This window comes from Vulpes vulpes, chromosome 6 (assembly GCF_048418805.1).
Source record: "Vulpes vulpes isolate BD-2025 chromosome 6, VulVul3, whole genome shotgun sequence".
Lineage (NCBI taxonomy): Eukaryota > Metazoa > Chordata > Mammalia > Carnivora > Canidae > Vulpes > Vulpes vulpes.
This window is the reverse complement of record NC_132785.1, coordinates 73357755-73385357: the sequence shown is the minus strand read 5'-3', so window position 1 is coordinate 73385357 and position 27603 is coordinate 73357755. Positions and strand designations below refer to the sequence as shown.

The 27603-nt window shown below is 36.7% G+C and overlaps 1 protein-coding gene across 13 annotated transcripts in view; it reads right to left on the bottom strand.

Annotated features, from left to right (window-relative positions):
- The window catches only part of NPAS3 (neuronal PAS domain protein 3), an 832714-nt gene that overhangs the window by 565087 nt on the left and 240024 nt on the right, over positions 1–27603 (bottom strand). For 8 of the 13 annotated variants that reach the window (XM_072761396.1, XM_072761391.1, XM_072761392.1 and 5 more), the window contains one exon: positions 9856–10100. In XM_072761396.1, the coding sequence (XP_072617497.1) occupies positions 9856–10100 (245 nt within the window). Of the gene's footprint in view, positions 1–9693; positions 9745–9855; positions 10101–27603 lie in introns of all 13 variants that reach the window. The other 5 variants (XM_072761402.1, XM_072761394.1, XM_072761390.1 and 2 more) reach the window with 1 other exon arrangement.

Here is a 27603-nt window from a genome sequence, read left to right as displayed (position 1 = left end):
CAAACTGTGTACACAGTCTGTTTTCATCATCAGTGCTGATATTCAACACAGCCTTATTTCCTAAACTGTAAAATTATATATGAGTGATGTGCTTTAATTACAAAACACTACTGAAAAATATATTTTTAAGTCTCTGTAGTGCTTTGGGAAGTGAGGACTATAAACTCACAAATTTTAATTTCCCCCCACTACTTTGTACAGTATTCACCCCTTGAGCACTTGCTCAACACCCAGTGATTGACAGTCTCAAGGGACAATGGCAGAAGAGCACAACAGTGTTACCTAATGATTGTGCTTTAGTACTTCAGTAACTTGTTCACTTTAGTAAGTGGTGAAAATTGGGCTATTCTATACAGTCTAGTCATATTTTCCCCACTTTAAGTACACATGGTCTTGGAGATAGTTATTTGCAGATAGAATTTAACCTAATTCAGCTTTACCAATCTTATTCATTCTAATCTTCATAATAACATTGGATTTCTTATATACAAACTCCAAATTTCTTATTTCTAATAATGACTTCTGACATAATGGTTATAGCTGTATCATGCCTTAAGCCCCCATTTGAATCAGAAAGACACCTAATAAATTATGTGGGCAAATCAATCAAAACAATTATTTAACTAAACTGACCAGCTGTTTGATTAGGTAAGTCAAAAATGGCTGAACAACAGTCCTTTGTAGACAAAGCCTTAATCATGTTTCTCTTTAGTAAGATTCTCTATAGAAGACTCCAAATAGCCCTAGTTTGGATCATTTGCTACATTAAATTGAGAAACCAAGGGAAAATAATAAGCCAGACTAAGCCGATGACTTGTAGGACTGTACATTTAGTTCTACCGCATTATGCACAATGCAGAGAACAATATACATCCATGGAAACCTAGCAAATTACTCACCACTGCACCCCTAGCTGGCATACAATGTAGGTATGCTGGCTATCACAGTAAGTAGATTACATGAACACACATTAGCTCTGAAGATGATAAAAACAAAAAAAAATTTTCAGAAAGCACATTACCTGCCCTTTATTGTCAATACACTTTTAAAATCAACTCAAGCCTCAACCAATTGCCACTAGTAATACGTGGCTTACCATGTGGGTTCTAAGAAAAAGTCCCTAAGCCCTTTCAATTCTAAAGCTCTTCACAGAGCTTGGCCAACTACAGTGTGCAAGTTGGATCCAGCTTGCTATCTAGGGAGAATAACCAGGATGTACAATTGTGCTCTTGTGACTCCTTATTGATGACAGTGGTCGTTTATAAACTTAGGAAAACCGTGTAAACAGTTTAATGAATTTTCTTTCTTCCATATCCTGATGGACATGGCAGCTGTCAGTTAATCACATTTCTTAAATAATACAACCAGAAAGGAAGCTCTAGAAAAGGGTGAGCCTAAGGAGCCTCAACAGTGACCAGGTGAAAAAGTAGGAAACTGGGACAGAACGAGTTTCAGTTTGGGTAGAGGTCTATTTTTCTCATGTTTCTGACAGTAGAGTGCATTATAGTGCTTTAAAAAAAATAACCTTTTTATTTTGGAATAATTTTAGATCCACAGAATAGTTGCAAAGTTAGGACAGAGTTCCAATATACCCTTCTCAATTGCTTATGTAGGAGGGCACTCTCACACAGTCTCCTGTAATTTTAGTATTTAATGCCTTAAATGACTTTTTTCATTGTTATAACTCCTTTGCCTTTGAATAGCCTCAAAATATTTTGTGAATTTGAATTCCCTAACATTTGTTCTAAAAAGGGCTCATCTCTACACAGGAGCCATACATGTGCATGCATGTTCATGTTCATGTAATACAAATGGAAAAAGGTGTTATGGACAGCTGGTGACATGAACTGAACTTAGAAAGCAAATGCTCTTTTTTTAAGATTTTATTTATTTATTTGACACACAAAGAGAGAGAGAACACAAGTAGGGAGAGCAGCAGGCAGAAGGAAAGGGAGAAGCAGGCTCCCCGCTGGGCAGGGAGCCCAAAGAGGGGCTATATCCCAGAACTCTGGGATCATGACCTGCCAAAGGTTAAGTCAGTGAGCCACCCAGGCACCCCAGAAATACTCTTTATTATGGAGGAACATGTGCTGAATTGGAATTTCATAGGTCCAAACCCTACTTCCAAGTCTGTTACTGACTTTATTTATATCACTAAAGTTCTCTATCAGTTTTCTCCACACAATAGCAGGGGGACTGAAACAGAATATCTGTATGATCTTAAACCCCAAATTCTCTTGGCCTTCTTTTCCTGCCCAGGGCCTGACATTTGCTGACATATTATGGACCCAGAAAGGATGTGAAAAGCTGCATCAATCAGTATTCAAAGCCACATTAGTTTTACAGGTGGAGGTCACCACATGTTTATTAAGGCACAGCCAAGAGTTATGCACAGTATCTAGAAAGCTGTTTCTGAAAATTAAAGCCACAGTACAATTTCAATCATATAAAGCAGTCAGAGGTGACTCCTTCTTTGCTATTCCCATGAAATATTGTTATCTGCAGAGCACTGAAACTATATATTGTGCTTTGCAAGAGGTGAGAGGGCTAACAAAAACACATCAAAGAAGTCCAGCCCTAAAGAACAGGGCACATAAACTTCAAAGTCCTAAATAAGTGAGTACAATGTAGTAAGGCAATGCCGTGACTAAAATATTACATTATCAAGAACTGGTAGACTTCTTAAAATAAGTTGAATGTGACATGGAATGTAAGTACGTCCCCTATGATTTTGCCAAGAGTAAAAAGCAAATCAAAAGTATATAAAGTTTTAGACTCATATTTTTTCTTTATCATATAGTTGGCACTTGGCTTGTTTACTTTAAATTTTCACTGTATGCTATGTTATTTTTCATCTCTTTATAATAATTGTATGTTGAAAATCTTGATAATCAACAGATAAAATCTTTTAAGATAAATCAACTACGTCATGTATTTTTGAACCCAAAATGCCAGGGAGACAGTATACCTCCATGTAAAGAGGAAAGACATAAAAGAGAAGGAAAAGAGAAATATTAGCAGAATAGGAAGAGATAGAGAACATGGCTTTTGAAATTACTAACAAACAGCTTTAAAAACTCCAAGGGTCTCAGGAGAAGCTAATTTGAGACAATAATTGCTAAAGCCTTTCTAAAAAAACTGGGGTTTGGGATTACCGACTAGCAATAACCCAGACCGGAATCACTCACAAAAAGAAAATTCAAAGGAGAAACTGAGATCTAGAAAGGACTTTATAACCCAAGTCACATGGTTTATCAAAAGCTTTCATCTTTCCTCCTTTCCTCCCTCCCTTCTATTTTTATTTCTCAATAAATGATAAATACCCCCAAGGCCTTATACTTTCTCTCTATGCCCCCATCTGTTGCGGGGACTTACTAAGAGAAGGTACTCAGATATTGGTTGAATGAATTTGAATTTATACACCCAAGACATGGGTTTCTTGAGACTATTGTCTTTAACCATCAACTCATTAGCCCATACATTACATGAAAGAAAAATGTTGGAAGGAGAAGGCAGTTCATCTCAGGGTGGGAGGAACCATGCCTTCTAGCTTCTACTCAATACACTGTTTATTTTCCCTTTGGTTTCACACTATTCCCATCATTCTCCCTCCATTTTTCTTCTACCTTTTTTTTTACTCTTTTCTTTCTTCATCCTAGGCTCTTAGACCCACCCACAGTTCTCATCAGCATTATTCAGCTTGCTAATAGCTATTCCAAGATATAATGTGGTACTATATAATTTTAAAATGTGATTAAAGACTTTCTTTCCTGGGCATTGTACATGGAGATATATGGACATGCATACGAAGTCCTAGACTGTTCCCTCAGATAGCTCACAGTCTAAACATAGAGATAGGTATGGTAAGAAAAGAATTATGAGTTGATACTAAAAAACAACAGAAGACTATGAACAGTAACATTAGGAACAAATGAATAACTCTGGGGAAGGAGAGAAGACCAAGAAAGTGACATGTGAGCTGGGTGTTTAAAGATGAACAGGGATTCAGCAAAACCAAAAGAAGGAAAAGGGCATTCTAGTTAGTTGATGGGATGTACAAAGGCACAAATAAGTGTTTTTGAGGTATTCAGTATTGCTAGGGAAAGAGGATAGCAGATAGAGGGACAGACTGATGAATCCCAATGCAGAATGCAAAGGCACATGCATACCCTTTCCTCCACATCTCCACAAGCCTCCACAAAAATTGCTTAAGAAGTGTTTCACTCATCCCTTTCCCCCTTTGCCATAACCATGAAAAGAGCCTCTCCCAAATTTCTGCTGTCCCCTGACCAAGAGCAGATCCAAGCTGAAACCTGAAGGAGTCAAGCCCAGGTAGAACTGTGGCAGGAAGTAAGCTATCCAGCTGAGCTCAGCCTAAATCTGCCAACCCCAAGAATGAACCACAGCAACACAAGGAGTAAAAGTGTGCTGCTGAGATGTTCTGATTGCCAGTGGCAATGGCAATGGCACTGGCAATGGCTGACTAGTACACAAGAGTATGCATATGGTCTCAGCCACCACTCTCGCAAATAAGCTTCCTCTGAATCAGTGTTTGGAATTGAGGGTAGTTCTGGATGCACAACAGTGCCAGGTGCGCTGAAAGTAATGGTGACCAGTCCAATTCTCTAACAGTGGCATGCGGCAAGAAAGCAGCAGTGCTTCTCCATGCTTCATGCTAAAGGCAGCCTGGAGTCCCCCTCTTTAGACAGCAAGGCTTTTCCTGAGAAAATGTAAAAATTGCACAGAATTATAGTCTCAGACACTTACTCTGCCATCATCAGATCCACATTTGTCAGAAAGCCCTTCATGTCTAGTGTCAGAGATGACAATCCTAGGGAAGCATGGCGATATAAACAAGACTTGTCCTATCATGATATAAATAAAATAAAGTAAAAGGTCAGTTCTTCAATGAACTTCCTTCCAAAGTCATAACTTCACTAGAAAGAGACAAAAGGATAGCAACATATAATTAAAAAGCCTTCCTGGAAGCATATCTAAGAAAAGGCAATTCTATTACATCATATTTCCACATACTAGTAAAACCTGGCACTCACTACCAAGATAAACAAGAGTGAATACTGAGAGCTCAGCTTTTGGATGGCCCCATTTCCATTTGAAGCCATCCTTGACTTTGAAGATTTTATCTATCTATCTATCTATCTATCTATCTATCTATCTATCTATCATCTATCTATCTATCTAAGAGAGAGCATGAAGGAGCATGAGTGGCAGGAGGAGTAGAGGGAGAGGGACAAGCTGACTCCGCACTGAACATGGAGACTGATGCTGGGCTCCATCCCATGACCCTTAGATCATGACCTGAGCCGAAACCATGAGTTGGACACTTAATGAACTGAGCCACCCAGGCGCCCCATGGTGCCACCCCTGATTTTGGATTAAGCTAAGTGAAACCAGAGACTAAAGCGGGGAGTTGGGCCCCTAATCTATGGAGGTAGAGGCAAGAATAGAAATCAAATAAGAAGCAAATCTCTGTCTTCCCCTATAGGGAAGCTTCTGCTCAGAACCTAAGGGTTCAGTCTGGGTACTACCATTTGCCTACACAATAAGAAAGAATGCCACAGGCTGGTGTACATGCCATGCAGATTCTAAGAAACTGCATTTTATATGTTTTTTTTTTAAATAATGAGGAATAGGACCCTTACCCCCAAGTATGAGTGTCAGTTGGTAGAAGTAAGTATGTGTCCATACACAGTAAAAATGCCAGAAGAGGAAGTGGAAAACCTTAGAGCTGCTTAGACCAAGAACAATAATCACGCAGACAGTCTTGGGTTCTCCACCTTCTATGGAAACAGAGCCATTTTTTATGAAATGCTATCTAAGTTTTAGGCATAAGCATTATGATAGTAATTCAGTGTTACTCTGAAAGATGTCCTAGATTCAGTTGCTACACATGACTGTTTTAAATGGATCCTTTAAACATGATTGCTAAAGTGTGGTCTTTGGCAAAGGATGCCTCATGCATTCCTTAAATAAAGACCTGCAGATCTCTCCTCTCAGAGATATCAACCATTTAATTCACAATAGGAGCCTGAAAGAGTGAAGAAAAATTCTATAAACATAGTAAAGATCTTCCTTAACGTGTTCAGCCAATTTTAATCACCAGTTGTCTTGCAATATTTTTCACCTGTTTCCTTCAAGGGCTAAAAATGTCTTAAATTTTACATATCTTAGCATCATTGCCTGTCACACAGATACACAAATTGTTGTTTAAAAGATGCAGTGCTTAAATTGAAATAAAACTTATGCTTACAGTGGTAAATATTCCTGGATTAATAGAGTTGTAGCAGATATACACCAAAATTTAACTGAAGTCCGTGATATTAAAAAGACAGAAAATTTATCTAGTTTTAGCAAATGTCAAATCAGCAGCTATTGCTTTTAAGATTAATAAAACATATAATGGTTTCTAGATAGCCTCTAAATAGAGATTACTATGAATGGAGAAGTGATTTACCAACAGTCACCACAATGAGATTTCTTTAAAGGTTACAATCATCAGTTATTTAGCTGAAACACTGCTGAGAATACCTGGTCATTTCTTGAATAATGCATAATGTTCATTGTAGATTTGATCTGTATTATAACAATACAGATATTTCTAAAATAATGGAAAAAACTATCTGTTACCTTCCAATTGCTTAACATATCATTTCCATGAAGTAATTGACTCAGGACACATTATACACTGTCACCTGAGTGTTCTTTCTGCAAGCATAACTTGTAATAATCTATACACAATGGGCATCACAAAACAAACTCATCAACCTTTATAGACTTTTAAGAAAAGATGTGAGGAATACGGGGCAGAGTGAAGGACCTTTCTGAAGCAGTAAATTAAAATGATTAAGTTTCTATATAGTTGTGTGGGACAAATTTAAATTCAGGCTTTGAAATTTAATTATTAACATGAACAACTCATCACATTAAAAAAAAAACCATTGCCTACATGGTGTAAATACTTTTCATATAAATTTCCAAATGCCTTTAGGTTTATTCAAGAGACTGCTTGGAGAAGCACAAAGTATAATGTCTACCGTTTTATTGTTGGATTATGAACTGCACTTCACATGACGCTGCAGGCTATTTATATAAGCTTGTTTATCCACATGAACTTCTTCAAGGGCACAACATAGAAGACCTTAATAAATTAAAATGAATTTCTTTTGATGTTGTTTCATGAATGTTTGATCAGAATGAGTAACAGGTTTGCATTAAAGAATGGGAGTAGAGCAATAAAATATACATATATTGTACAGCAAAACCAGCTTACAGAAAGTGCCCATTGCATCCTAGCAAGTTTAGAGAGCCAGTGTAAACTGGATAGAGTCACTATGCTTACACCTTCACTATCATTAGTTTTTAGTAGCGGGAGTACACGCGTACCAAATTGGATGCTCTGCTATTATCTGCGTGGAATTTTCAAAGTAATCAAATCTGTTATCTCCCTCTAGCCTCCTAAATACCCATTTTGACCTTCCCATTTCCCTCACTGACATCATCATATCCTTCCATAGCCTGAAATGGCCATGACAGCAGAGACCATATTTTATCTTTTTAATCCATCTTTATCATAAGTAGTTACAGAGTTTCACTGATTGAAGTCCACAAAGTAAAAATAAATTATTTTTTGTAGCCAAAAGCTTAGAGAATTCTGACCTATAATATTCAATAAAGGGGATGCAAATCAAATACCATTTCTAGAATCAATATGATATGATAGAGCACTAGACAGAAAGGCAAGACAATGGATTCTAGTTTTAAATTTGCTAATACTTCACTCTAAATGTTGTTTCTAGATCATTTCCCTCATCTGTAAATGAGGTTCTGCAGGAGCTATAGTTTTGCATCACTAAAAGGTCATGATTCTAAAAGCGGGGTTATCACCTCACAGGAGAATGGACAAACCATGGGACCATTTTTCTACTCAGGGAACCACCAGTACCAAGGCAGCCTATCAACTGCCAACTCCTTGAAATTAAAAAATGGAAATAAAAGATAACTGTGCTAAACAGCTTAAGACAAATCCAGTCCCTCCACCAATTGCATTTCAAAGTGAAGCCTAAGAATGTATTTTGCACAGTCTGTGACTTTTGACCTATTACACCTACCCTTATCATCTTGTATGATTCAGAATAAACATGATGACAGTCTACTGAGTACATTCTTATGGATGTGACATGCTTATTAGATTATATTCACATCTTTAGTTTGGGAAAATCTGCTACAACTTTAGCATCTGGAACATCGATTGGTACATTACTATGTTGACATTACATTTTTACAGGAAGATGGGTTGTGAAAGGACTGCATGAGTGTGTCTTGGTTTATTGGGACTCTGCTACTGGGGACTCTGCTATTGGGACTCTGTCTATACTGACATCCTGCCCTTCTTCTCAATTTCTCAGTGTCATTCTTCTACTCTAGATCAACAATCTGTGAACTATGGCTTTTGGGCCAAATTTGGTGGCAGCTATCTATTAAGTTTCATTAGAACACAGCCACACCCTGTTGTTTACATATTGTCTATGGCTGATTTTTATGTCTCAACCCAATGGAAGGGTTGAGAGTCTCTCCAAGCCTAATATATTTCCTGTATTGCCTATTACAGAAGAATGTTTGCCCTGCTCTAAAGAGAAATAACAGTTTAAATTCTAATTTTCTTCTTCCATAAGCATAAGAAATACAGTTTGTAAGTACCAAGGTAGAGATATGAATGGATTCACACATGCATGCGTGTGTGTGCATATACATGTATATACATGTTTATATATACACATGTATATATATATGAATATATACACACATATGTAGTCACATCTCTTAGCACACAATTGTAAATAATGACTGCTTTCAATCCATAATTTTAATTTGAATCCTCTAGGAGGTTACAGCTTCCCACTAGAACCCTTTCCTACAACAGCCAAGAATACAAAGACTCCAAAGGTAGTCGTTAAGGTATAATCTCTTAATTTAAAGAACCTAGTTCCTCCCCCAGAGTTGCCTACAATTTTGCCAAATGTCCAAGTTTATGCCCACCAAGGGTCTAGATACAAGGTCAGAGCACAAGAAATTAGCAGATCTCTTAAGTCCAATGCCGTGAATAACACGCCTTTAAAGATAGAAAATCAATGGCCGACACCACATATACACCAATAAACATATGCACACATATTCATATGCTAAGCATGCTATAAATTACTAGAAGTTTCACTAACACAAAAGAAAATACCTCTCTTACATATCAGAGTGAAGAAGGCCTAAAATTTTTAATAAGTTTTAAGAGTGACTGCATCAAGGATTTGAAGGACAAATAAATGTTTATATTTAAACAATTTTTAGACAATATGTATTGAGACTTGAAACATTGATATGTGAATTGTTTTTAGTCAATAAAATCATTACTCAAAATGCCTTCTACAGTTGGACTCAGCTCCCTTCCTCTCTTTGGTTACTAAAGACAGAAAATATTAGTTCCACCCTTTAACAAATATGTTTATACTCCACCCATCAACAATAACTTGCATGTATTAGCATAGTACAAATTAAACCCGAGAAGCACTTTAATGTAAGTCATCTCATTCTCATTTCTCTGAAAGCTTATATAAAGTGATAGAATATTTAGGCTGACAGACTTTTGGTAAATAAAAAAGAAATAGAAGAGGTTTATTTCACCTTCACATGGTGTCTTTCTCATGCAGAGTTCAGATTTCCACATTTGTATCCCTTTAAAGGATTTGATATGCAGGAAAAGAAGAAAGGATGATAGTAAACATTTTATCTTAGAGACACCTACAGACCACCATATTCCAGAATAAGCAGGGGCTTAAAACTTACCTTTTACTGATGTGTTAGGTGGAGGGCCTTCCATTCGCAAGTTCCATGGAGGGTCCCCTTGGTTAGCAAAGTCCCTCATTTTCAGATAGCTAATTGTAAGTCGAATGATGGATGCCTTGTCAAGCTGGCTAGTGATGGCTGCAGGAAGAGGCAACAACTTGGCCAATTCATAGAACTCAAAATTTTCTTTTCCCCGGCGGGAGCGAGCAGCATCTCGGGATTTCTCCTTTCTCAATGCTTGTAAACTGCAATCAACGGAGTGAAAAAGTGTTCTTTAGAACAGGTGCTTCTGACCATCAGATAGAAATTGTGTTCTTTTTGTTTCCTTTTTTCCCCAGCAAAAATCTACCAAAGTCTTTCAAATTCTAGCACCATAGTAAAATGAATTCTAGACAATGAACACTAAAACCATAAATTCTACCCCCAGACTTACACTCTATAAACTTACTTGCAATGAATAAAAAACAGTTTGCTTATTAGGTTTTCTCCTCTATTTGGCCATGTGTTATGTGTTCTTTGTTTCTAAGATCTAAAAATTACAGGTAATGCTTGCTATTATCAGCTATAAGCAACTGAAGGGATGAGACTAGTATTCATGTATCTATTCTTAGGCTAATGATTTTGTTCATTTAACTGTTATCACTATGGGATCTTAAGCTATCAAAAGCACTCTATTTTTTAAAATGTACTTCAAATGTCATCTTGGGGAACAAAGGGTAAACATCAACATTTTATTTGTTGGTTCTGTGAAGGGTGTTTATTGTGCTTCCAGCCCTCAATAAGTATCATACCTTAAGTCAGATAGAGAAAACATCCCACTGAAAATGAAGATTTACATGTAACTTTATAAATGTGCTGGTAATTGGTCGATAAGAGATAACATCAATTCTTTATGAATGAATATACATTAGTAGATGGATAGATTCTTTAAGATACTAGAGAATAAAATACATTACCCAGAAAAGTCAAACTTGAAGATAATATAAATTTAATGTTGAAAGATAAAGCCCCGTATGGGTTATTAAAATTTATAAACATTATAGACATATTACTTCACAGAAGATTCAACAGGTGGGATCCACCATTTTCCTTTTACTATTCATGTGCATTTCTGTTTGAAGTTTGCCCACATTGCTGAGGGCAGAATTGGCACAACTGAAGTTGCGTTTGAGCCTCTGACAGAAGTCCACCGATTCTGAATTGCTCTGTTTTATGTCTGACAAGAAATGAAACTGAAATCAGACCCTGATGATAAGTAATTGAGCAATATTTACAGTATCAAGGTACTATTAAAATCATTTGTAAGTGGCAATTTTATAGAACTCTGAAGGTGTTTTAAAATCTTTGAATCTAGCTTTCTAGTTTCCTATTATAAAATAACAAGAAAGAAAGAAACAAGCAAGGAAGGCAGACCGGAGCAATGGATCAAAATGGAAGACTCCTAACTCTGGGAAACGAACTAGGGATGATGGAAGGGGAGGAGGGCGGGGGTGGGGGTGACTGGGTGACAGGCACTGAGTGGGGCACTTGACGGGATGAGCACTGGGTGTTACTCTGTATGTTGGCAAATTGAACACCAATAAAAAATAAGTTTATTATTAAAAAAACAAACAAACAAAATGAGTTCGGGAATGTGGCTCCGATTTCTACTAGTACAATACAGACAATAACACCTCGTATTACATTATAGCATACCGGATGTTTTTCATGGTAGAAACACTGTATTCACTATAGACATTTAGAATATCTGAGGATCTACAAAATTTAAGTAATGCCATCACACTCTGGTCAAATAAATACTTGTTAAGCCAATATCCCAACCAGTTTCACTCTATTAATAAAATATTCTACATTAGTTAACTAACCAATTTCTCAGTACTAGACCAGTTAACATCATTTTCAGCATCATAGTTGTCTCAGATGACAAACCTTTGTCTCTTGAGGTCTCAAGTGATAACCTCAGGCAGAAACATCACTAATTCACAAGGAGAAAGCATGGTAATGCCATTTATTTCCCCCAAATCATAGCTGGCCTTTATGCAATTTTATAAATAGTAAACTCTGTCTTGTTGAAAATTATGGGGCAGCCCGGGTGGCTCAGCAGTTTAGCGCCACCTTCAGCCCAGGGCCTGATCTTGGAGTCCCAGGATCAAGTCCCATGTCAGGCTCCTTGCACGGAGCCTGCTTCTCCCTCTGCCTGTGTCTCTGCATCTCTCATTCTCTCTCTCTCTCTCTCTCTCTCTCTCTCTCTCTCTCTCTCTCTCTCTCTCTCCCCTCCCTCTGTGTCTCTCCTGAATAAATAAAAAATCTTAAAAAAAAAGAAAATTAGTAAATAAAGTGAGAGATGCCTTAAAATCTGATAAAGTTTAAGTATAACCAGGATCTAGGTCATCATCTAAGGACAAAAGAACCATTTCTATCCCTCCCTTTATATAATAAAGGTAATATATCTAATATCACTTAGGTCAGCTGTGCCAAAAGAACTATGTCTTTTGACATGTTTTATCTACCTCTTGTAGAGTTCAGTGGTACAAGTTCAGTGCTTTGCTCCTTTTGTGTTCTTTTAATAAAAGAGTACTCCAGAAGGTGGGCTAAACTTAAGAATTTTTGTTGTTGTTCAGTAAGTGACTATGATGGAGCTCTAGGCAGAGGTTATAAACTCAAGGGCTTCCTGGGTTAAGGCAGGGAATGTCAATGAGTGAAGAGGCCTGATGGTCTCTGTGGGGACCTGGAGAACAACATGCTCAGGCAAAGGGACAACATGCACAGTTTCAGGTGACTGCTGTTCTAGAGGAAGGCACACCTGGTGTTGCCAGTTTTCCAGTGCTGCTATTTCTAGAGAACAAAATCTGAATTTTTACATGGTATTTCCAATTTTATGTTATGTTTTAATTTTACATTAACTGATTAAACTTTAAAAAAATAATGCAAGCCTAATAAAATATGCCATTGGTCAATAAACAAGCAGGGATGTATTTCATAATTAGGTAAGAATTTATGAGAGGCCAATTCTGATGGTAGTCTTACATGGATGTTATATGGAACTTTCTCCTTATGTCACTCAAAGAATCTCAAATGGGCTCATTTGTCATCTACTTAATATTACTAATACTCATACTAGGAATTTCTCTGTTCAACTGAAGCAAGTAGATGATTAGGTCATTATTCTGAAATTGTTATTAATACATAGGCTTATCAATAATTTAAGGGAAAAAGAAACCAATTCTATAGGGGAGGAGGTAAGCAAAGCTCAAGATCACAGGGAGAAGTTCAAGGAGCTCCAAAAGCTACATAGAGGAGAAAGGGATTCCTATTTCCACTCCAGGAAGAAGAACACATGGACATTAATGTCTTTGGATGCCTTGCCCAATCAATGTTCTCTGATACTTGAGTTCTCTAAAATATCACTGGGCAGAATTTACTTCATGTGCTCCTGAATCACCTTCTTGTTGTTTTTCTTCTCTCCATCCGTACACTTTTTTTAAAAATCTCTAACACTCTGTGTTACCCTACTGGAGTAATTGCCTTGGCCATAATCTTAATAACAAGGGTTTCTATGACTCCCACATCACAGCATTATACAGACATCATAGTTCAGAAGACTTTCAAGATGACAGTACTATGTTTATAATAAATAGTAATTGGTTTTGAGGGCAATATCAATAAAATTCAGTCAAAGAATTATAAAGGTTATAGAATGCTGCTAGAATAGATTAAGCCAAAGACCTGAAGGTAACAACACAGATAGTGGATTAATCTTATACCTGCTTTTGTGAAGTAGAGCAGTTGTAAGTAATTCTCAAATTGAAATAAGGACTACATGAAGACTTAAACTGTGTATTTGTAAATTCTGTTCGAAACCAAAAATTATCATTGTACTTCTCGAATTCCAAAAAAGGAATGGAATGGTTGTATGTGAATAAAATGTAAGGTAGTGGAGTGCCTGGGTGGTTCAGTTGGTTAAGTGCCTGGACTCGTGGTTTGGGCTCAGATCATGATCTCATCAGGCTTGTGAGATGAAGCCCTGGGTCCTGCTTGTGCTCAGCAAGGAGTCTGCCTAAGATTCTGTTTCTCCCTCTGCCACTCTCCCATTTGTGCACAAGCATTTCTCTCATAAATAAATAAATAAATAAATTAATTAATTAAATGTTATGGTGCTAATCTCTGCCATATAAAAAATGATTAAACTTCAGATTGGCAGTAAGTTACTCCCTGAGTCCAAACTTCCCACTGCTCTCATGTTCTCTCACATAGTCCTTGGATAACTAAAAAAGAGACTCTTCCTTAATCCTCAGCAAATCAAAAATTCAACTCTCTTTGATGACGATATCATCATCCTCACCAGTAATTACCAACAACAACCAAACAACAAAATCAACAATTTCCAAAGATATACACAAAACACACATAAATACATATATATCTACACATACACACAAATGTATTTTTAATTGACTTGCTTGTAAATAAATTTAGAAGTCATATACAAAATTGTGTCTATATTTTGGGAAGACAGTAAATGATTTTCAGAATCTCCAAAGGGCTTCTTCACAACCAAAAGGGCAATGATCTATTATCTAGAATTTCCTCATATAAAACTTAAAAGTTGAATCCCCTACTCTTTTTGTCAGTGATGTTGCCATAATTAACTTTCCTTAACAACCATCCCTGGTTAAAATAATATTAATGTAGATTTCTGTTTAACACTTGGCAACAGGGGCTCCTGGGTGGCTCAGTAACTGACCATCTGCCTTTGGTTCAGGTCATGACCCCAGGGTCCTGGGATGGAGTCCTGCATTGTGCTCCCCACAGGGAACCTGCTTCCTCCTCTGCCTATGTCTGCCTCTCTCTGTGTGTCTCTCATGAATATATAAATAAAATCTTTTTAAAAATGGCAACAAATTTTATATGTTTTTGAAGTTATACCTTTAACTATAGATAATAAGTAATAAAAATTATTAGTAATGAAGAGTTAGGGGACAGCACTTATTGAATGTAATTCTTTTAATACTCTCATATATTTTAAGTTCCTTGATAAGTTATGTGTTTTGTGGAAAGAGTCCTGATGAAGGAATTACAAGACCCATCCTGGCCATTCATAGGCATTGTGATTTTAAGTAACAAAGCTGAGCCTCAATTTTATCATTTTACAACATGAGGATTACAAACCAATCTCCTGGGACCACTGCAATGGCTCATATGATAGTTTCCAAGGTAATATATGGTAAACTATAAAACAGTGAACTTCTTCGACAATTCTGAATTTAAAAAATTAAGATAGGTTGTAAATTTTAAATATGGAAGGGTCTACTTCAGAGTTTCCCAACAAAGAAGAATTTTAAGAAGTTGGAAAGACTTAGGAACGTTGAAAATATACTCAACCCATCCTTAAACTTTCTTGGAAGCCACAGGGGTTCATGGTGTGGGCTCTGCAGCCAGACTGTGAGTATTCACACCATCATACAGTTACTATCCCCACAACCTTCTCTAGGTCTCTCCATCTCTTTAGGCCTCAATTCCTTTATCTGGAAAACAGACATGATTATAGTTCCTACTTCGTTATATTCTTTATACTAATTGAACTAATAAGTGTAAAGTGAAAAATTCCTGTCATATGGTAAACAGTATCTAAGTAATAACTATTACTATAATAATCATAAAACTTATTTGGGGAAAAAGCCCAACTGTTTGAACCCTAGTGCCACATCTGATTACCACCCTCTTTCTCTATAATTTTTATAATAATTTTATTTGACTAAGCTTCCTTTATACAATCTTTTTCCCCCGAGTCGAGGTACGGCATCCATAATTCTAAACACCTGTTTGCTTTCTTCATTTGTCCTCTCAAACTTCTTTCTCCATCGCCACTTACGACTTTCACTTTGGTCAGTTTAATTCCACATGTAGTGACAAGTAGAATCAAACCAAAGGGAATAAAATCAGAGACACCTTGGTGACTCATTGGCTAAACATCTGCCTTCGGCTCAGGGCATTGATCCCAGACTCCCAGGATCAAATCCTCACAGCAGACTCCCTACGTGGAGCCTGCCTCTCCCTCTGCCTGTGTCTCTGCTTCTCTCTGTGTGTCTCTCATGAATAAATAAATAAAATATTTTTAAATAAATAAATAAATAAATAAATAAAGTTTCAGCTGCAGAAATGGCCCCTCCCCCACTACAGGTTAGGCAACCAGGAAGGGAGGGGCATGTTCAGTAACCTTTGTTGGTGACAACCCTTAAACAGACTATTTCTTATAAACTCTTTTCATGTTCCCTAAAATCATGATTATCACATTAAGTTCTCTTTGATGCCTCTCTCAGCATATCTTCCACATTTGCAGAAGGTAGAGGTTAAATGCATGGATAGTGGAGGCACAATGCCTGTATTTAAATCCTGGCTCTAGAACTTAACTGATTATGTAGCTTGAGCAATTTATTTAGTTTTCTGCCTCAGTTTCTTTCATCTGTGAAATGGGATGATATTACTATCTGATTCAAAAGGTTCTTGTTGAGATTAAATTAAATGAATTAATTTTTATAAAATATTTAAATGGTGCCTAACACAGAGTAACATGAGTATTATTAAATGAAGACCTAAACTTGACTCACACTGATTGTTCTATGGTTTGAGGTCCATAATACTCATTTATAATGTATACACTGTTCTCACCAGTATGATTTCTAGTCACTGGTTCTGACATATCACACTGCATACTTTAAGCAAAATAAAACTCCTTTACTGCAAAAGATACTTATTTTTCATTACTGTCTTCCTTATGCCTAAGTCTGTTGTATCACGGCTATATTCAATTTTTCAAATAAAACATATATTCCATTAGTGAATGGTTAAAGATTCAAATCAATGATTTTCTTACTAGGAGTAACAAGTGGCCATTTTTTAATTCACTAAAGTAGAAAAAATGGCACTCAATTGCAAGACAAACAATTGTGTGTGTGTATGTGTGTGTGTATATATATATATATATATATATATATATATATATAAACAAACAATATACAAACAGTTGTTAAGGGGATGAATTGCTCAGGAGAATTGTGAAAACTTCTATAAAAACTTCAAAATTGCAATGATAATTATTGGTCAGAATGATTTTATGAATACTCCCAGTAGAAAGGTGATCTTTCAAAATATTTTTTAAAAACTCATAAATTTAGAAATTCTCCTTGATGTCAGACAAACCCCAAATCCAGGACCATGGAGAGCTCACCCATACTGCCTGGTGAGTGGGGTAATGTACCAGCGGCATTTGCTGCTTTAGCTTCTATCCTGGGGACAAGGCCAAATAATGAAATTATTTGCAAAAGGTAACCTCCCCCAAAAAAGGTAAAAAGGAACAGAAACTGCGACTATCACAAAGCCAATATTACGGAATTGACTCTGTTTTTGCAATCTCTCTGAAGCTGCCATAGAACTGGATAAAGATGTCAATTATTTATTGGGCCACTTGTCCGTGGTGGAGAAAAAAAACAGATAACTTTGCACTTGATGACTCCTTAAATTAAAAGTGGTAAGTTATCCTTTGTGGCTTATCAAATTTAGCTTTGCAAAATTGATTACTTTGATTTCCTACTTTGCAGAAATAGTTATGAAGATTATGAAAATACTATAACTGGAGATCTACGGAGGATAACAAGGAGCAAAATAATTGTCAGAGAGTAACAACAAAAGTAAGTCAAGGTAAACGTTTCTTCCTCTCTGGTGACTTCTTAATAGCTAGATATTTGTCAGTTCTTTTTATATAATTTAGAATTGTATTTGTGGAACAGCTCCCGATCAGGACATTATCAAAAGACTCACACTACATCTACATGAAAATCCTCTCTCTCGGACTCAGTTTTAACACCTTCATGTAAACTTTTAGAATACAATAACCAGTCCCTATAAAAGAACACAGAAGATTTTGGTCCTCTAACTGTAAGGGATGGGAAAGGTAGAGTCAGAACCACTTTAAATTTTGCCTTTTAAAGTACTTCTAAGAAGGCAGAAAGGCAGGTTTTTATAGATTTTCCTACTTGTTTTGCTTAGGAGAACCCAGCACTACAGACTTCTACTATTTATCAATTAATCTGGCATGCAGCCTCAAAGGAAGAAGGTCGACCTGTATTAAAAATGCAGCCATCAAAAATTCATCAAAGGTTTCAGCATTTTAACTCATGAACCTTTGAACACCTACATACTTGTCAGATCTCTGGTCATAGTTAATGGTGAAATCTATAGTTACTCTAGTACCTACTCCTGCCCTGACATGAGCAGAATGAGGAGGATTCCCAAGGAAAAAGTTAAGATTCTACAAGCACTGCTTGCCTTTCTTTCATTACTTTCAATAAAATGGCCCAAAACACATTGCATCACCTGGAGTTCAAAGTCCATCAAATCAACCTACTGCAAAGAAAAAAAATCTTTCAAGAGTATTTTTCCTTATGATTGTAAATATCACCTTTCTCACAAGGCAATATAATTGAGAAATGCATAAACAGCTATTATCTAGTAGGATTAAGTACTACATAGCTCACAGATTGGAGTCTTTTAATGCTCTCCAAGAAAAGGTAATAATTTCAGAAACCCTCCTTTAGTGTGTAAAGAACACAGTATAGTATATGCTGGAAATGAAAACTGGAACCTTCCAGTTCAAGGTAAGAACTCTGCTGCTTAACTAATGCACTGCTCATAGCTGTCATCATTAATTTATGTTAGCCTCTGTAAACATCAAGAGTATAATAGGCCAATTTCACAACTAAATATAGATGCACATTTTGCCCTTATATAAATGGCAGATTGCTGCTGTAGATCATCGCTGCAGCAACACATCAGTAAAGATGCACTGTTTGATGGTCTGATGCTCACACAATATATAAAACCAGTTGTAATGGTTGTTTGGAAGCAAAGTGTAACATAGCAGCAAAATTTCATTTGTTCCACAAACTCAGGATATATTAAGCTTGGCTGACAAAGACTGTTTGATGTGCTAAATCAGTTTGACCTTCATTCTTGCTTTATTTTTCTCATTTAACATGTGGAATGACCATTATTTTTCCCCATATGAGAAAATATCATGAAATTGATGGCTTTAAAAGAGTACCAAAAAATCAGCAACTGCTAACATTTGAGAAAGTATCAAAATTAAGATGCATCCTTAAAATTTTTAACTAAGATATATTCTGATTGAATAACCATGACCCATTTTTGACTTGTAGTAAAATAGATCAAAAGAGTAATTAGAGCCATTCAACTGAGTGCCTTCCCTCATCTTCAGAAAATGCCTTGTGTATGTTTGAACTTAATAATTAAATTAATTGGTTTTAGCCAATGAGCGTTTTTATTCTTAACACTTTAAATAAGAGGATTTAATTCCAGAATGAGTCATTAGAATAGTAATAAAGAAAGCTGAGAGGTCTGCACAATCCTTTTCAACCAATGTTCACCTTGATTCAAATAATCCTTGAATGAACCACAGCAAGACCAAACTATTCATTGTATGCTTTGGTGTCTGCCAAAAACCTCATGAATCAAAGTGTTTTGTTCTTCATTTTCCCCCAGAACTTTAAGCTGTACAACTGGCAGTTCCATAATAATGGAAAAACTGTGGCTTTATCAAGTAATTTCTCTCCACCCAATAAAGAGCACTTTACCTTGGAGCAACTTGTATATTTCACACCTTAAATTTCTATTTACCAAATCAGCTAATCACTTCACAATTGAACTCAGAACAAAAAAAAATTATCAATTAAAGTGGTTGAAACTCCTGCAAATTATCATTTAGGAATGAAGTAATTGCTTTCATCAGGGCAGAAAAGCCCGCCAGAACAGAAATGTCACTTTAGATTAGTGTTCTCACTCCTGAAGCTATGGATGACACAGCTGATATAAGACTAAATGCCAAGACCAATCAATTGCTTTTGTGGCTCTGCTCTGAGCGGCTGTAAAAGGGGCCATTTTCTAGGATCTACTCTTCATTATAGTAAATGCTATCTCCTTGGTAACATAATTCCATTTCTCATAAATTCTGTCTGAGAGCATTGTCCTAACAATGGATGTTTGTGGAAAAGAATGCTGTTGGTTTAATGCACAGAATTAAGTGTGAATGGCTGTCAAACTGCTATAGTTTACTAGTTCTTAAACATAAATTGAAGTCTTATACATTAAAAAGAATTCTTAGGGAGAAACGAATGTCCGGAACAAGGGTAAGATATTGTATTTGAAGGCTCTGTGCTAGCGGTTTAGAATTTTGACTATTCTAGTATTTATCTGTCCTGTACATTAAATCAGTCAGCTCACACCAGAGGTGGGTGAACACTTCACTTACTTTCTCAGCAGTGTAGTTTGCAAATGTGAAACCTCAGAAGCAAATATGGACTCATTAGGCAACTGCATGCGATTTGTGAATAGCCACAACTGTGTTAAAAGAAAAAAAAAGTGTTCTTTGAGCTGAGCCCTTCCTGGAAAGCATCCAGATCTTAATTTATATTGTTCATCCTCCTGAAGTTACAAGAATCTGGATTGCAGGCTCCAATTAAAAGGAAATTGAAGCAGCTAATATAGTGAGAAAGCAAGCAATTCCCTGCACTGTTCTCTTCAGGTCTGAAGTTTAGAAAGAGATTCAGGATCACGGGTCTTTGCCCAACATGGGATAAAGGCTTTCTCATCCTGGTGAGCACACATGTGTAACTTCCATTAACAGTAACAGGAGTCGTGAGCACACATTGAGAGGAAAGCCTACTGCTAAATATTTGAAAGGGTCAGAACGTCTCTGCTGAAAGGCAAAATGAGAGGGAATGGTGGGGCACCCTGTGACAGCAGGATGTTTTACTGACCATGCAAAGGGCAATTGCTGGAATTGCTACCACTCCAAGGAGCTACAGTACTGATTTCCATAGTATCAATAGCAGGAATCTACACACGATGTTTCTGCTTTTTAAGGTTATTCAGTACTATGAAAGAATAGTATGAACCTTAATGTAATACTAAAAGCGGACATCTTTTTTTTTTTTTAAAGCAGACATCTTTTAATGCTTACTCTCTTTTGGCCACAGCCTAAATATTTTAAATATTATCTCATTTAAGTCACGGTTGCCAATATCAGCCATAAAGGGAAAAAAGTAACAGCCACTATGGAAGACAATCTCTGGACACATCTGATACTAAAAACAGTGTATCTTTCAGCCCCTCTTTTGGGGGCCACTGTATGGGTTTTGTACTTTCCCTCAAACCTGCCATACCCTTCCCCCCAAAACCAGGAGATTTTTAAAGACTTGTTTATTTTAGAGAGAGCTTGAGTGCAAGGGAGAGGGCAAGGAAGTGTGGAGGGAGAGAGGGGGAGAGAGAAAGAGAGAAGCAGACTGCCTGCTGAGCACAGAGCCCGAAGTAGGGCTCAATCCCAGGACCCTAAGATCATGGCCTGGGTTGAAATCAAGAGTTGGATGCTTAACTGACTGAGCCACCCAGGTGCCCCTAAAACTAAATTTTTTTGTCTTAAGGACGGCTTTCCCCAGATCTTAGACTTCTGGTGCTAAAGCAGGAAACTCCTGGGCAAACCAGGACAGCTGGCCACTCTGGAAGTATTACTGCCTCCATTTCACAAATAAGAAGATCAAAGCACAGAGAACGAGGTAACTTGCCCAGAGCCAGTGAGGGTTGCAGCTGAAATTTGAATCTTGGTAAAATGACTCACATAAGTCCCTCTCACCCCCACAGTACACCGCCTCTACAGCAAAAAAGTCCTCATGATTTTCCCTTTCCCTATCATATTTATGATACAATTAAGTCACTGACAAAGTTTTACTTAATTTATAATCATGTATACATAAGTTCCATAAGCGTTATGAAAACATTAATTTCTTAATGAAATGTTCAACAAAACCCTGTTTTCCAGGCTTATAAACGTTGCAATTTGAAGTAGATGGATTTGCTGTTAATTGGTGTAAGTTCCAAACTAAATTACTTTGGAATTCAAATTCAAATGACCTTTTCTAGAGGGAAAATTCACTTTTTCCTTTAATTTTCTCTAAGTGTGATTTCAAACACTTTTGAAAGCACAACTAAGTGGAAGAAAGCTTTTGAAAACTTTCAAGCTTGATAGGAGAAACTTGGAAAGGAGAAAGCATGCTTTGACAAGTTTGAAGATCTTTAAGTATGAAAAATGAAAGTTATGGTCATGTGAACACTGCAAACAGCACATGCTTTTAGTTGACATCAATGAACATGCCATTATATTGTAACTGCTTGCATTCCTTTGTGAAATAGAGATAATTAAGTAAAATGGTCACTCTTTAAACACTACAACTGAGAAAACAGGCCTTAAAGAGACTATATATATATACCTTATCCTCTACCCTAAGACATATTTTTATTTAATATTTTATCAAAATTCCCAAAAGCACAGCATATGGTTGCCAGGGATGTAAATTATTACAATTCCTAGAGAACACTTTGGCAAATACATATCCAAAGGATTAGAAATTTGTCTTTTTTTGACCAAAGCTAAGGATGTGTGTGAATATATTGCTAAAAGACTATTCACTGTCTCCTTGATAAATAAACTTTAGAAACCTATTATGGAATATTCAAGCTCTTGAACATGGATGCTGAAAAAAATCCTCCGTGGCTTGGGAAATTTTTCTTTACAATATAGTAAGCAATGAAAGGTAGTTTATAAAGCAGCAAGTATAGTTGGATCAAACAACTGTAGTTCTATATCACATAGGTGGATATACAGATAAAATATATCCAAATCTAGATTAATGCCCATAAACCAAAATATTAAGATTGGTTCTTTCTACATGGGAGAAATTCCTTGTGGAGGAGGTGGAGAGAACTCTAATTTCTGTCTTCAATAAACATTTTTAAATGTAAAATTATTTTGAAAAAACACACAAATATTGTTTTATAGAGTCCAAGTTGAGCCTCAGAAGTGCCCTGATGCTAAAAGACATTTTTCATTTAATAAAGGTTTACCTGCTAGTACTATCAAATGCTAGCCTGTCACCACTTCTTGAAATAGACGGGCCTAAATATTTGGAGAAAATGCTTGGCTTGGTCACTCCTCTAAAAGAAAATGCTTGGCTAGAACTGGCAAAGCTGGGCAAGGGTTTCATTCCTTCCTAAGGTATCTCACACAAGTCTCCAACCAAAAGATTGGGTCCATTAGCCACACAGCCCAGGCTTCCCTAAACCCAAAAGCAGTGCTTTACTCAGTTGTATATATACACTATGCCAGCTGCTTGGCTAGAGATGCAAAGTACTACCAATAGACTGGCTTTTTTGGGGACAGTGACCTTAGGTTCTTACCCAGGAGAAAACAAACACACCAAATATTATATAGAATGAGGTTCTTGAAGCATATTCTCAGATCCTAACTCAATTCTAGGGTAAGAAGCTGCCCCAATTGATGATATCTTGACATCTCTATGCTCTGTAACACTGACCGAACTATTATAACCTGGCTGCTGTACCTCACACTTCTAATAGGTTTTGGCCCTTGGCAGTAGGTGGTTCCATGGTAATGGAGCATGTGTATGTAGTAGTCAAGATGTTATCCTGTACCAGGGGTTATCTATACCTTAAGGAGTCATGTTACCTTGTTAAGGTGCTTTATGAAGTGAGACAACATAGGAAATGCCTGTTTAGTTCCAGGCTTCCATTACTCAGTCAGAAACCACGTCCTCCTGGATCCTACACTCTTTTGAGAAAACTTGATAGATGTTAGTCTTCTCATAAAAATCTGACTTTGAGGAACTACAAGACAGTTATTCTGAGCCACACCTATTTACATAACAGGAGAATAAAGATAGGTAACATATCAATGTATGAAATGTTAATATATAAAATAAGAATAAAGTGGGCACATTTTCTTGATGAGTTTGCAAGCTGCTTGTGGAAAAATCAAAGGTTCTATTATATGTGTATATAAAACTAAAAAGACCTAATTATCTCATTGATTGAAAGCACTAAATTTCCTGATTTTAAACAAATCATCGCCACAACTTTAATAGTAACATGAATCCACACTGTTGACAGAAAATTCTCAGATGCAGAAAAGCATGAGGGGTACTTATAAGCTCATATAAAAGAGCCTGGTTAATTGAAATAAGGCAATAAAAGCCAGAGATTTTCTCAATTGGCCCCTAATGTAAAGTCTCCATAAATCACCTTAGTGAGTGTCTGAATCTAGAAGCCACAAAAATTTAAACACACAAAATGTGTAACACATGGTTGAACACTTCTTCCCTGACCTTTCACAGCCTAATATAGTCTTTGACCAAAATGGATATTTTGTTGCCTTTTACCCATCTACCAGCACTCTACAGGAGCCCGTTCTTAAATTTACCTTCTATCTTGTCCGTGTATTTCATTTTGTTTTGTTTGGGCTGAAATATTCATCTTAAAGGGTTTTCCCTCAAGGTCTCCTTTTGAGTTATTAGCCAACAAAAGATCACTTAGTCTTCAGTCTCGCTTCTGAAAACAGCAGTGTTTCCCAACAGCACAGTTACAAAGATAGTGTGGAGATCAATGAGTCCTCAAAAGCAATGGGGCAACTATGTCATGTGTGGACCTAACTTTTCATATACATACATGTGCAGGTGCATGCACATGCATACACACACACATACACACACTCTCACATAAACACAGCATTGTTGTTAGGGGATTAAATTATATACATGGCTGCCCCTGGCTATGACCTCTCCAATTACTCATCACTTCCAAAATTCTTAGAGGTGGTATTTGAGCATGACTAAATGTGCCATGAGTATCCTTAAATTCTGTTTACTTTCCCATCATTTTTATCTCATTCTCTTCTATACAACTTCCTTCATTTGATTTAGTCATATGTCATCTAATAAAATTCACATATCCAAGAAGAGTAGGTTTTTTTGGTTTTATAAATTGTTAATATAGCATAAATAAATTTATCTGCAGGACCTAAAGAAATAATACAAGTGAATAAAGAGAACTACTTACAAGAAAGCAATGCAAACCTGATAATGGCAACTGGACCTTATTGTTGAACAGGTAATGGGGAATGGTGAGGACTCTGGCAGACTGGAGAGCATGTGCCCAGCCAACAAGGGGCACTCATTATTCAGGAAACACACACACACACACAGACACACACACACACACAACATTGTTACTAGATGAGACTATGGACCCAAAGTTGCCAGGTCTTCCTTTTTAACAGAAGATAGAAATCCAGGGATTTGTTTTTTTAACGTAAAATTTTCCATTTGGTGAAAAAATATTAGCATCTCATTTAAAAACTAGAACTCTTTGCAGGCTCTTCTATGCCTCATTTGGCCTATGGCTGTTAGCAATCTGTGGTTTAATGCCATTAATAACATTTCTGGAGACTAGGATTCAATTACGGGGTACATAAGGTGTGGGATATGAAGATGTATAGCAGTAAGGTGACATTGAAAAAATCAGAAAGAGGTATAAAATGAATGGAAGTGAAGAAAGTTAAGTGGGAAGAAACTATAATTATAAAGTGACTTCCTGAGAGGTTGAATTTCTGCTTTTTCTTTGCTGTTTTGTAAATGTCCTAAAAATAATCAGGAAAAATCAGAGTTAGACCATTCTATAGGGTTCAACCTATTAATAAAAATAGCTCAGAAAACCAAAAATACTGGCTAGGCAAATGTGTACATATGTCCATTTACAACATTTAAGCTACAGTTTCAAATACTTAATAACAACTGAAAGCTCAGTTTACCATGGTAGCATCCTGTACAAAAAACATTTTATGAAAATTAAACTAGCTCTTTTCACAATGAATTTTTCACAATGAGTACTTGCTGAAAGATGATTATGCTGTTGGTCTAAATGTCCTTAAAAGTCATGATCAAAATTAGTAAAAAATACATCCAGTAGTAGTGCTACTGAAATAAAATTTATACAGTAAATCAGTCCTTGAAGTGAATGGTATTACAGTGAAGAAGGAAGGGAAAGAGGGAAGAAACACAGATATTACCCCCTTCCCACCAAACCTTGATACTAATAAATTCTTCCCTGTCAAAAATATTTAAATCTTAAAAGAAAGTCCCATCTCCTTTCTACACTCTGGAGGCAGTCCTACAGTGAGCACCAAACTGAGTCAAAAAAGAGAAAAAGAAGTCAAAAGCCTGTCTAGCCTCCTTTGTTAACCATACCATCTTACTCAGAGCACCACATCACCATAAATCCTTGCAAGTCAGGTAGAAATGTAACAATAAGGAATACAGAAAGCATTTCCAAGGGGAAATCCAAGATCTTCACATAATTCTTGAATCCCTTTGTTAGGTTTGTGTGTTTAAAATACAAAAAAGTAGACAGAGGCAACACTCCAAAGAGAACATATAAGAGATCACAGAAAAAAAGGATTTAACCTGGCAAGGTACCTACAAATTAAGATGAGATATTAAATCCCCATAAATTTCAGAATGACTAAGACAGCCATCCAGAAAGGCTTTCTGAAATTCAACAAAATTCTGGAACCCATGTTTTCCTACAGTTGAATCTCCTCTGCTTCTGGGTATGGGTTTTGGGGCTTTGTAGGGTTTTTATGCCTTCTATTTATTTTTAAAGTGTGTTTATGTGTTTGTGCATCTGCTTTGCTTTCTGGGGCAGCTGTGGCCTTCTTACTTCCTTCTGGCTATGTGTTCCTAGTCTCTGGCAGTGTCCTTTTCCCTCTTGGGTAGAGGCTGACAGCTCAGGTGGAAAGGACAGCCATCACGTCTATATGTAGGGTCTGCTGCTTTATGAAATTGATCAGAATGGCACATTCTAGTCAATTTCACTCACAGCAGGTGGAAGCAAGAGAACATTCCTATATAAAAGTCAGGCACTGCTTTTCATCTGTAGTTTCCAGGACTGATCGTACAGTAGATCTCAACCAAAAAAGCAAACACACACATACACACACAGTCGGCTAACATGCATCCCAGGGCAGACATGCTACAATTTGTGCACAACCCCTTCCCTGCCCCCTGTATATGCAATACAGTAAGGAATGGTGTATGTTAGACTGTAGGCTATAATTTTATTGATAGACTCTGATGACATTATAAAATCCATAAGGGCAAAGAGCAAGTGATTTGCTCATGTCACTAGAAATCCAATACAAAATTACAGCTTTCATTTAGAAGCCTTTTTGGAACTTTTTTTTTAATCAGTCATGATGCATGGTTATCAATACCTGTATTTGGACCATGATGACAAGGGAGGGGAAAAAAACATCAAGCCAAATCCTACAGAGAGAATAATCCCAAATTCTTCAAGCTCAGAAGGACAACTCCTGATTTTACAAAATTCTATACAAATTGTGAGCGATATAGCAAGCAGAAAATGAGAGCAAATTTGACTCATTTCATCAAGATTTCTATAAGAATTCATTTACATGCTACTATGTGCTAAATGTAGATTTAGATCTTCACACATAAAACCAACTTTAGGTCTTTTATAGTGTATGTTACAAATAAACTCATATAAACTCCTAGACAATTTGTGTATAAAAAGCAGGGGAAAAGATTCCCTCTTTACTCCATGTCAACACATTCCACTTTCACGTGAGTTCAACAGGTATTGTGTGTCTTCATTTGGACAACATAAACTTGGGTGAGGGGTTTGTATCTTCTGAAGATCCACCCACTTATGCACTTTCAAAGCATTAATTTAACAGATCTTTAAATGGGGTTGGACGTCATACAGAAATATCTGTGCCAAGGAAATCCTACTATTCCCAAGAAAGAGGGA